Source organism: Brassica napus, chromosome A10 (genome assembly GCF_020379485.1).
Source record: "Brassica napus cultivar Da-Ae chromosome A10, Da-Ae, whole genome shotgun sequence".
In the NCBI taxonomy this organism is placed as follows: domain Eukaryota; kingdom Viridiplantae; phylum Streptophyta; class Magnoliopsida; order Brassicales; family Brassicaceae; genus Brassica; species Brassica napus.
The window spans coordinates 6,821,592-6,834,342 of NC_063443.1; the positions used below are offsets into that span (position 1 = coordinate 6,821,592).

At 34.4% G+C, this 12,751-nt stretch overlaps 1 protein-coding gene across 1 annotated transcript; it reads left to right on the forward strand.

The window, feature by feature from the left end:
* Positions 1 to 7,899: 7,899 nt before the first annotated feature.
* On the forward strand, positions 7,900 to 9,383 carry LOC106402770 (succinate dehydrogenase assembly factor 2, mitochondrial). The gene is made up of 5 exons (XM_013843559.3): positions 7,900 to 8,141; positions 8,214 to 8,321; positions 8,403 to 8,529; positions 8,852 to 8,920; positions 9,000 to 9,383. Exons 1-5 carry the CDS (start codon positions 7,966 to 7,968, stop codon positions 9,144 to 9,146), a joined length of 627 nt encoding a protein of 208 aa, XP_013699013.2. The 5' UTR covers positions 7,900 to 7,965; the 3' UTR covers positions 9,147 to 9,383.
* Positions 9,384 to 12,751: the final 3,368 nt, after the last annotated feature.

The window sequence follows — 12,751 nt, forward strand, 5'->3', positions numbered from 1 at the left end:
CTTTAGTTTTAAGGTCTGATGTTCTACTACCCATGAAACTAAGATGTTCTTGCTACTAAGAACCATAACTGTAACAATAAACTTGCTATCTGTATAAAAAATGATTTAAAATAACTCGCTATCTCTATATAAAAAAAAGTTAGATTATTACAAAAATTAAAAAAGTGGTAAGTTCGATTTACCTCCAACAGGTGGAGGATCATTGTTGTTTGATTTGACCATTGTGTTGAGGAAGCCAGCCCTGAAACGAAAGAAAGATTTAAAACGTGAGACAGTGTAAGAGAGAGTTCTTGAAATGTGGAAATCCAAAGATTGAGTGAGTTACGACTATTACTCGTCTCCTCCTTTCTTCTCGTTCTAATGTTTTTAGTGGAAGATGATATGAATCTTAAGCGGAGATGAGGTTGGTAAGCGGTGTGTATCAAATATGCAATCTAATGAATTTATTTCATATATTCTGTTGATATATGTATTAATGAGAGAAAACAAAATTTTGGAAACTATCTGTAATTGTATCCGGTGCTAATTGCCTTAATGATGCAGGAGAAGTGCTTCTTGTCTTTCTGTTATAACTGTCTAACGTGAATTAGCGGGATACGTTCAAAATTTGAAATTCTTGTGTGAATTGAAGCAATAGAAAAAAAGAACAAACAATATGATAATACGAAATCATAATTTTTTTATAAATACGTAGGATATATGAATACGTAAGAGGCTGGGCCAGTACCTGAGTTTTTTTTTCCAATTTTTTGGGCTGAACTCCAATCTAGGATGACATGGCAAATTGATTGGCCAGGAATTTTTTTGCCCATGTGGCTCACCTTGGAAGCCCCCAAAATAGTCCCTTTTATATAGTAGGATAAATTTTCATATATTGCAATAGAAAGTTTTGTATATGTATCAAAAATTATTCAACCTATCTTTGGTCCTAAAATATATTCAATCATATTTTGAGTTTTTAAAGTATTTAAAATATTGATGTTAAAAATATTAAATTATTTATTTCCAAGTTCTCTTGTATCAAGTATTTCATAATTAATATATATTTATATATTAATTTCCATTTGTATCGTTTCCAAAAAGTGTGAACGAAAAATTATGATTGTTCAAACATAACTCCATCATCTTTTAATTTTTATGTTTTAATAAAATGTTAATATAAGAAAATCTATTTGATATTTTAAAATATGTCTTTATCAATGAGTTTAAAATATATTTCAATTTATTTAATTAAAAGAAAATAATACACCCATATAAACATAATTTTTTTTTTTGGGAACGTATCGGCTTGGGTTTATGATTGAAAATTTTAATGAAATCACTGATCATAATGTAAAAGAAGGGAGCAGATGGCGACCTAATAGCTTGTTTCTACCATTCAAATAGATGCTAAGTGATTGTAGTATGTTAGAGTTTCTATCTACTGGAAATATGTTATCATGGGTAGGAAAACAAGTTGGAAAAACTATTGTCAGATGCCGACTAAACCGAGATGTTGGAAATGAGGACTAGCATAAAAAGTTTTCTCACTCTGCTGTAAAGTACATGAGTTATGGAGATCAGATCATCGTGGGGTCTTGGTAGATTTTTTTTTCTGTCAATATGTTTTTTATATTAAAGGATACGGGCCAAGCCCAGAAAAATTACAATAAAATTCCAGAAAAAAAAACCAAACTCGATAACCAATTGGGCCCATAACCGTCTGGCCCAACTTGAGAAACCCTAATCTCATAACCGGATAGAGAGCAGCCGCCTCGAATGTCCAGCTTTTTCGATGCGAGGACACGTGTTGCCATCCTCGACGACGAGGGGACACGTGTCACATCTCATCCTCGCCGGAGATCCAGCCTTCGGATCTCTCGACCAAAACGGAGCTCCGCAGCTCCACCAAACCTCACCGCAAACATCTTTGAGCCTCTAAAACCGGAGAGAATCGATCGCCATGTCAAGATCTTCTCCAACACCGTTCACCGCAACCACCCAAAGAAAATATCGCATGCAACATAACCGTTTCCACCGGAGAGCTTCACTCTCCTCCGACGAGAGCACAAACAACCAAACTAAAATTAAAGCGATGAGATAAAATTAAACTAAAAAGACCAAACCCTAAAGGACTAGGGGACGAGATCCGGCGACGCGAAGCTGTGATAGCCTTCACCCCCCGGGGACTAGAGCCGACGACGGCGGAACTAAGGAAGCTTCCCCGCCACGGATGCAAAGACCAGCGGCGACGGATCTGTAAGAGCCTCCGTCTCCTGGAAACCGAAAACACACTACTTAACCGCCCCGTCCTTCCCGCAAACACGTCGTGACTCCAGTACCATAACCACGACGGTTGATGGCTGACCAGAGCTCCGACAGACGGAAACCGGAGAAAGAGAGGAGGAGACAACGCCTGGTGATTTAATCTGAAGGAAGAAAGGACTCCGGCGGCGGCACGGACGCTCACGCGCCGACCGACCGCCGGATCCCCAAAGTTTCTCTCTAACTTTCTCTGTCTAACTTTTTGACGTGAGTGTTTTTTTTTATTTCCGTGGGGTCCTGGTAGATATTCCCACAAAACCACAGCATTAACTAGGCTATGATATTTATGAAATAATTTATATATTACCCTTTCTTACTTTCACCTCTTTTTTTAATTAACTTTATAAGTTTAAAAATTACTTATTCGAATTTCTTAAATAACTATAAGAATCATAGATTTTTTTTCTGTATATGAAATGTTTTGAATTTTTCAAAACTAACATATATTTATAAATTGTACGTTATAATATAATGTTTGTCTATTCTATTTACGAGACATAGAATAGAATTAAAATTATACAATATGTATTTGCTATATTTTTCCCTCTATTTAATTTTTCAATCTCCATCTCTATTCCTTTTCATCTTTCCTTCTTTCTATGTATCTTTTTTTATTTCTTTCTCTCTCATCTTTTCTTTCTCCAATATATAATGTTCAAATAATAGATTATTGTATTATATTTTATTTACGAAATATGGAATAAAATTGTAATTATACTTTTTTTTTCTTTCTCTCCCTCCCTCCCTCCCCCTTTCTCTCTCTCTCTCTCCCTCCCTCATTCCCCTTCCCTTCCTCCCTCCTTCACTTCCTTACTTCTAATATACTTCTACATACTATACTATATGGCCATCACATATGGAATAATAAATTGTTTTAATTTGTACTATATCAACTAAATTTGCTTTTTCATATACTATATCATGGTAAACCATTTGTACTATGAACAACTATACTCTTTTATATTACACATTATATTTATTCCATTAAACACTACAAGTAAATAATATAAAGAAAATTAAATTCTTCTATATTGTTGAATTTCTGTTTGAGATATTTATACTATATAGATAATATAAATAGAATGGTATATGTTGTTGCGTGTGGCATACAAACGTTCACGTACTACGGAGAACTTTAATGTTTATTTACGGGGTAAAAAGACACGACTCCCAAACTATAGTTTTTTTTTTAACATCAATTGCATTAATTATTCAAAAGAGTTTACATAGTCATTATGCAACAAAGGTGAAATTGATCTAGGAATGTAATAGTAAAATTCAAATAGTTTCAATGTATCCATCTTGGATAACTTGTCCGCTACTCCATTGTCAGCTCTATTGATCCATTTGAATTCGACCTCTTGAAATTGTCTGCTCCACCATCTTGCTTCTCTAACCCAATTATACAAACCAAATTGTAGTTTCCTTGATTAAAGGTTATCAATCATTTTCTTGTTATCACCTTCAAAGATCACTTTAGTATAGCCTCTTATCCAACATTGTTGCATAGCTACTATAAGTGCACTATATTCCGCTTCCAACGGTGATGTAACCAAACTCCCTTTCGCATGTCCTGCTCCTTTATATTCACCAAATTCACCACGTATTACCCATCCCACCTTACATTGATTTGTCGTTGAGGTAAATGATGCATCAAAGTTGCATTTACTCCATCCTTGTCGTGGTTTACGCCATCTACTAACTCGAAGTGTATCAGATAATCCTCTGTTATTGTTCTGTTGGAGAGGAACCGTATGTCTTGCCTTTGACCATTCTTGTGCCTCTGTTTTTGCTTGTTCCAGAGCTCTCCACCATTGTGTATGGAATATTAGGGTATTCCTACTCTTCCAGATTCTCCGTAGAATACTTATAGGAAGATCTTGAAACTGTGGCCATCTTGATGATATGTTGCACATAAGACATACATCAATCTTCTCCTCTAATGTAGCTTGTACATTATGTAATATGGTATTTGATATTCCAGAAGCTCGCCAAATACGTTGTGCATAAGGGCATTCAAAGAACAAATGTATTTCTGTCTCAGGAGCAGAACAACATCGCTTACATAGATCATCTTGAGTAATATGTATTCTTTTGAGATTGCTCCCAGTGGCTAATGATTTTGAAAGTAATCTCCACAAAAAAATGATTAATCTTTGGTGGAGTATTACATTTCCAGATTTTCCTCTTTAGTATTGGATCACCCCAAGTTGGAGTTGCTTGTTCCTGTTGCGGTAGGTGGGTGCTTAACCAATAGCCAGACTTCACTGTGTATGTACCTTCCTCAGTGTAATGCCATCCTAACAAATCCAATACCGCATGCGGACTTATTCTTATCAGTAAGATCTTCTCAATATCTTCATCAATTACCACTTCTCTGAGTTTTTCTATATCCCAACCAGTCCCATCTCTTTTAATGTAGTTGTTGACTGACTCTACTCGTGAAACATTATCTCTTGATCTTGGCGGCCTTGGAGGATGATCCGCCAACCATGGATTACTCCACATACTGACTGTAGTATCATTACCAGTAATAAATTGTAATCCTTGTATCAAGAGATCTTGTCCATATAATAATGACTTCCATGCATATGAAGCTTTCCTTTTAGATTGTGTTGTTAGAATACTTTCCTATGGGTAGTACCGAGCCTTTAAAATACGAACAGCTAGACTTTCAGGTTGTTGTAGTAGTCGCCATACTTGCTTGCTTAATAGTGCCTGATTAAACCTTTCAAGATCTCTGAAGCCTAATCCTCCCTCTTTTTTTGGGACACATATCCTTTTCCAACTATACCAGTGCATTCCTCTGTTTGATCCCGAGCCCCACCAAAAATTTGCTAAAAGAGTATTAATTTCTTCACAGATGGTCTTAGGTAATCTGAAGATACTCATTGAATATATTGGCATAGCTAGAGCTACTGTCTTGAGAAGAATCTCCTTTCCTCTATGTGACAAAAATCTTCTATTCCATCCTTGAGTTACCTCTTTTACTTTGTCAATAATGTACTGAAACATTTCTCCTTTCTTGTTGTTGAACTGTTCTGGTAATCCAAGATATTTACCGTTACCACCTTCATTGAATATTCCCAGTAGAGCCCTCATCCTTGTTTTAACTGATGGTGACACCTTGCTTCCAAATGTGATAGATGATTTGTTCAGATTCACTGCTTGTCCAGACACCATCTCATAGAGATTGAGAATTTGTTTTAGTTTCCTTCCCGCCTTTGGGTTAGCAAGAGAGAAGAATAACGAATCATCCGCAAATAGTAGATGATTTACTGCAGGAGCTCGCAAGGCTAGTTTCACTCCCAACAGGGATCTATCACTCATTGCTTGATTCATCAAATGTGATAATACTTTAGCACATAGTATAAACAGGTATGGTGATAGAGGATCCCCCTGACGAATTCCTCGTTTAGGGATTATTCTTCCTTCTGGAACTCTATTGATTAAAACTGAAAAGCTTACTGAGGAGACACATATCATGATCGATCGGATCCACTTAGGATGGAATCCCATTCTCTTCATCGTTTCTTCCAAAAAACACCATTCTAAACGATCATAAGCTTTTGTAATGTCTGTCTTTACCGCCATGTAGGATGTTGCTTGTCGTTTTCTTACTTTGAGGCTGTGAAAGACTTCATGAGCCATGATTATGTTGTCTGAGATCATTCGGCCTGGTATGAAAGCTGCTTGATTCTCAGATATAACACTACCAAGATGTTTCTTCAAACGGTTGATTAAGATCTTTGAAATAACTTTGTATGTGACATTACATAAAGCTATTGGTCTGAATTCTGACATACCCGTGGGAGGATAAACCTTGGGTATAAGACAAATGTTTGTCTGATTCAGCTTATCATCGAAGTCCTCATATGTGAAGAAGCGTTTTATTTCTGCCATCAGCTCTGTTTTCACATCTTCCCAGTGTTGATGATAAAAAACTCCGGTAAACCCATCTGGTCCTGGGGCTTTATGTGGTCCAATATCAAACACAGCTTCCTGAACCTCTTCTTTTGCGATATCTCTGATAAGATCATCATTCTTGTCTGAAGTAACTCGTTGAGCAAATCCTTGGAAAGTTTGTTCAAAGTGCATGCTTGCATCATTAGTTGAAGAGAATAGGTTGTTGAAATAACTCTATGCCACCTTTGCTATATTCCTCTGGCCTCGATGCATCACTCCATTATCATCTTGTATTGATGTCAAAGTATTCTTTATTCTTCTAACTCTCGAGACAGCATGGAAGTATTTTGTATTTCTGTCTCCTGCTCGCAGCCACATAACTCTGCTTGTTTGTTTCCAGAAGATTTCCTCTTCCATGTAGGCTTAATCTAAATCCTCTCTGATCAGATTGATGTCTGCAGTAGAGTGAGATGGAGAGCATAATGTCGAGTCCAATCTATGCCGTAGAACTTTGATCTGCTCTTCAGCAATGTTCCTGTTGTTACGCTTCCATGTTGCAATATGCTGTCTACATCTGCTAAGTCTTTGGGTTAATGAAATTTCTAGCAAACTTGATTGTCCAGTACCTTTCCAACCTCGTTTTACTGTGTCTTTGAAACCATCTTTGTCAACCATGCGGCTATCATAACAAAACAATCTTCTCGGCTTTTCTCTTTCAGAAGATATATAAGTAACTAGTGGTCGATGATCTGACTCACCTAGCTCTAGGAAAATCGTTTCTGATGCTGGATATTCTGAAAACCACTTAGAATTGCTCATAACTCTATCCAGGCAGCACTTAATCAAACCGTTCTGTCGTCTTCCTACCCATGAGAACCTATCACCAATTGAAGGTAGATCAGTGAGATCACAATGTCGCACCATTGTTCTGAATGTACCAAACGAAGCCTCTGGTCGCAGACTTCCTCCTTCCTTCTCATGATTCCCCAATATCTCATTGTAATCTCCTAAAACCATCCAAGAATCATGTTTTCGGTTTATTGCCCAACGTTCGAGTCTTTCCCATGTATGGTGTCTCATAGAAGGGTTTGGATGGCCGTAGATGAACGTGTAGTAAAACCAACTTCCATTACATTGAACTTTACAATCGATTACATTAGGAGACTGAAACAAGATTTGCAACTGTACATGAGACTTCCAATACATAACTAAACCACCACTAAGACCTACAGGAGGGACAGATACATAATTCAAGCAATCTAACTGAGCTCCCACGTCCCTAATGACATCGTCCTGCTGCTTTGTTTCGGAAAAGCATGTAATGTCCAGGAGATATTTTCGATTTATCTCCTTAAGGCGTCGAACTGTCGAGTCATTGCCTATACCTCGACAGTTCCAGCAGGCTGTCTTCATGGTGAAAGTACTGGTTCAGGGCCCACCGCGCCTCCCACTTCTTTGGTGCCATCTTCAGTTGGTTTTGTATCATCTGTCACTGAAGGTTTCTCAACCCGCTGCAGCTTACTCTCTTGACTTGTTTCACCTCTCTCCCGGTTGTTGAACATTGAAGTCTGACCATTCGCATCTGATAACCACGCTCATGTGACTTCCAAACTATAGTTATATTCTTAATCGATCCAAAAAAAAGCTGACAAAAAAAGTTGTTCATCGTAAATAAAAACTTTTCATCAAAACAATAAAAAGTTAGTTGCCATCCAGTGTGGTCAAGAGAGGGCCACGGCAAGTGTAGGGCCCATTATGAATCCATCTGTACTTCACTGCAAAATTAACTTTGCCTCTACAATAGAAAACAGAAACAAAATGGCCAGCCGAAAAGCTCTAATTAACATCCACCGTATCATCCGCTCCACCGCGGTGGTTAACAGGAGATCCGTGATTCCAGCCGCTGCTGCCCGTTCACATCCTATTTTCCGGTATTCTAATATTTCTTGCACCGATTAACAAAAATGGATTCCGAATATTTATCTCTCTTTGATCTTTTATAGAAATGGAGTTGATTTTGCGCCGAGATTCTTCTGCGGGAACACGTCGAGTCCACAGAACTTTGATATAGATCTCTCTAGCGAAGAGAAGAAGAGGATTACGATTAACAGGTCTTCTTAATTTTTTTATAGATTTGGAATAAATGAATGTATAGGTGATTGAGTTTCTTTTGGTTATGCGTGTGAATATAGATTGTTGTATAGGAGCAAGCAACGAGGGTTTCTGGAACTTGATCTTGTTTTGGGGAACTGGGTTGAAGAGAATGTCAATTCCATGGACGAGAACACCGTCAAATCCCTTATTCATGTCCTCGATTTGGTATGTCTTTATCATCAGGATATTTCACATCTCAGATTCCATATATAGTTAGTTCTCTTGTGCATATATGTAGCTGCATATTATTTTGAGAAACATGTTATAGGAGTTTCTGTAACTTCTTACGTGATCTTATTATAATCTCAAAATGATGTTGTCAATTGTTAAATAATTTCCCTGTATTAATATTATTGTAGAGAACATATACAAGAGTATGGATTTGCTAAGAGCAGATGATGAAAACACGATGTGATTCATAGTGGCCTCAAATACTTTTCTTGAACATAACTTTTTTTTTGATAATAGTGGTTTTGGCTCTGTGCAGGAAAACCCTGATCTTTGGAAATGGTTAACTGGTCAGGAACAACCTCCGGAGATAGTGAGCTCAAATCCGGTAAGCTCAACCCTCATGATATATCCTCCAATGTCTTAGAAAGCATAAGTAGCCAATCATTTGGTTGTAATGAATAAAGGTATTCTTGGCGTTGCACAAGAAAGTCATGACGAATCTGAACAAGCATGCAGCACCAGAGACGCGTGCAGAAGCTGGACAGCCTTGGGTCAAAGGCTGGGATGATTTCAAGAGAGGCCGTGATGCTCCGATATCAGGGAACCAGTAAAATAAAATAAAAACACTACTTACGAAAGTAACAAATTTCCAAAAAGAAAATACGTTTATATAAAAAGTATCTTTACATAGATACCGAGTAGTCTTTACCTTTTACTATTGTATGAATAAAGCGTGAGAGCATATAATGCGTCTCAGAAGTAAGGTTGAGAGAGTGAATTACAGGATGTCTTGCTTGTCGAAGTTCTTGATATATAAATACAGGTATCAAGGGATTGCGTTTGTTGAATTCGTTTTGTGTTTTCTGGATATGGGCCTGTCTAAATAATGTATTTGTTAAAAAAAAAACTATAAAATTATAACTTTACAACTAATTTTAATCACAATATTTATAGTATAATTTAATAAAGCACATACAGTTATACTTAATACTCTTATATTTTACACTCTAGAGTATTAATTTATCAAGTCAAATCAATAAAAAGTACAATAAAAGAAGAATACAACGGTATAGTTTATATATGTATGCTAAACAAACTGAACAAGATATATTAATGCTAAAATTCAATAACCTATGAATCATTAACATGAATGTTTATATAAATGAAAAACATATAGTTATCAAGAACAAATATTTCCGCGTCCGCGCGGATCAGAAGCTAGTTTCAACTTATGGCGAGTGTTAGACAGTAAAGTAGAGACTTTTCTTGCGCCAAAATGACCTGATCCAGCATAAGCTAGGATATTCGGGTATATTGTTTGGTTCCTGATACGGAGATCGTTTTCGGATTTGTCAGGTAATTGTACTATGTTCCTTTGTAGGAACCAATGGTGGTTCAGTTTGTTTTTAGATTTTTTTTGATTGGTTCGGAAATTTCATAACTATTTTTTTAATAAGTATATCAATAATACTACAGATTTATAGAAGCCTTTTAAAATTTTTTTTAAAAAACATAATAATACTACAGATTCAGCCGAGTCATTAAGTGAGAGTTATTGGTTGTTGTATTTTAATGGATTTGAAAATCCGAACTAAATCTAGTGTTATTAGTTCTATGATTTTCAAATATATATTAAAATTATGTGTTATTGGTTTAGTGATTTATAAATTATATATCAAATCAAATGTTATTCAATCGTACGGATTTACTAATAAATTTGATTTTATAATAGATTTGAATGAATTTGTTTGGATTTTTTTGTTAAAAATACAAAGACTCAAATTTAAGGGAAAACCTCCAGATTTGTAAATACTAATCCGAAAAAATAAAAATCTTCATATTTTACTTGGATTTATAACTATTATGTGGATTTAAAAATCTGCATATTTTACTTGGGTTTATAAATATTACGTGGATTTCTAAATTACTTTGAACCTTAATTTCAGAAAATAATTAATACACGTGATGAGAGCAATCTTTCATCCTAAGCTGTATTTTCATTATGTCCATTGTTTTGGTGGTTTGGTGCTGTAATGTAAACTAGATCTTGATCCGTGCTTCAAAAGCGCGGGTTTTCTTACAATAAAAAGTTTAATAATGTTAATTATTTTTGTATGTTATTATGTTACAATATTAAATTATATTAAAACATAGAATTTTATAAAATTATATGATTTATGAATTAATTTATTTAAAATTTTGTATGTATATTGTATGTAACTCTTTCTTAGGTCCAAACATTTTGTTTGGTTCAAATAAAAACCGATCCGAATCGGTTCAGATCCAAGTCTACGACAAAGTATCTATTGGGTATATTTCAGACCCGCAGTGACGGTTTAGGTTTGGATTCTACAGAGATCTGAACCGGTACCCTGAGTATCTAAAATGTATTATGTATATTAAATATATTTTTTTGTTTCAAATATGTCTTTGGTATCACGATTATTCTTTTGTGTTTTAGATTCGGTTTTCGGTTAATTTTTCAGATTTCAAATAAAATGTTAGATTTTTAGAAACATATTTCGTGTATACGCATAAAATTTTGAATATAATAAAAAAATTTAAACTATTGTCATGTTTCTATACATTATGTTTTACATAAAAGTTTTAAATTCTGTATATAAAAAAATTTGGTTTATATAATATGTTAATAAATGTTGTAAATCAGCCTTTATGTAGAGCGGATAAATGATCATCATAGCTGACAATATAAACTATATCTAAACATTATCTTTCTTGTATTTGAAAATAAATGCTACTATAATTATTTTCTGTTAATAAGCACAAAATCCCGTGGCAGAATCTTTTAGTTTGGCACAAATATTAAATATATTATGTGGAATTGATTAATTAAGGTGATATAAAATATAACATTCTAATGAAAGGGTCCAACAACTTTTTATAAGTAGATTTTTAAAAACTGCTTCCCTTTTAATAGTATAGATATATTTTTTTTTTTTTTTGTGTGCACAGCAGTAATGTAAATATCTATTACTGCAAAATATGTGTTCCACAAGTTAGAATTTTTTAGAGCAGTAGTAAAGCAGTCACGTGCTTTATAGTATTCAATACACGATCGTTTTATTGCTTTAAGAGTAGTCATCTATACACTACTATTAAATTAACATTTTCTTGATTTTAAGTGAGCCACACAATTCAGATCAGTATTTGAATGATTTTTTTTAGCCAAAAACAGAATTATTGTCAGTTATAAATATGTTGATCTTACTTTCAAATAACTAGGGGCATTGCTCCTGCGCAAATGCGGAGTTGTCGACATATTTTTTGTTTCATCTAAATATTTGTTAGAGTTATTGTAGCTGTGATTTTTGCATTTTGGATTGATCATTGTTTTTCAAGTTTTTTTTATTGTTATTGTGTTAGAGTTGTGATTATGAACTGTGTATGCATTGTTCTCCACTCATAAAGGACTAAACTGTGTTAGTAATGTGACTGATATAGTTCGTGATGTTGCTTGTTGTGTCACTGAGACTTATTGTTTGTTTGTTTTTTTAATTTGTTATTTGTACTGTTGAGATTTCATAAGTTATATTAAGATTGTTGAGAGTACCTTTTGTTTCTAGATATTTTTTATCCAGTTTAGTTGTGTAAGTTGTGTGTATTAAGTAGTAATTTTATTATTCTTATTATCTTGGTTATATGTTTTTATTTTATTTTTAAACTTGTTTCTTTTACTCGACCTTTAAAACAAGAGAAATTGGTAAGAATGCACCCAAACAATCACCTATTTTGCCATATACCCTTGTTTCTTTTTAATATTTTTTATGACTATAATACCATTATCTCTACATCTCTCTCTTCTCCCTTTTATGTGTTCTAATCTCTTTATCTCTCGTACAGGTTATTCAAATCATCTTTTAATTCAACACAAATCTTTATTTTTTTATTCTGATTCTTTTGACACCCATAATGCTAATCTTATTATCTCACCCCAATTTCAATGTTAATCTTGAAATCTACATTCTTTTATTTAGATAATATATACGCTACTAATATTTTATTACTTACCTGCTATTACTTAGATTTTAATGAATTTTTAGTGGATACATGAAATGTTAGTTGTTACAAATATATTTGGGGCTATTTAAAAGACAACTAATTAATTGTTAATAGTTTCATTAACTGATATATGATTTGTTAGTCGATACATTTGTTTGATACGTAGATTGTTAGATGATACTCAAATTATTAGCTG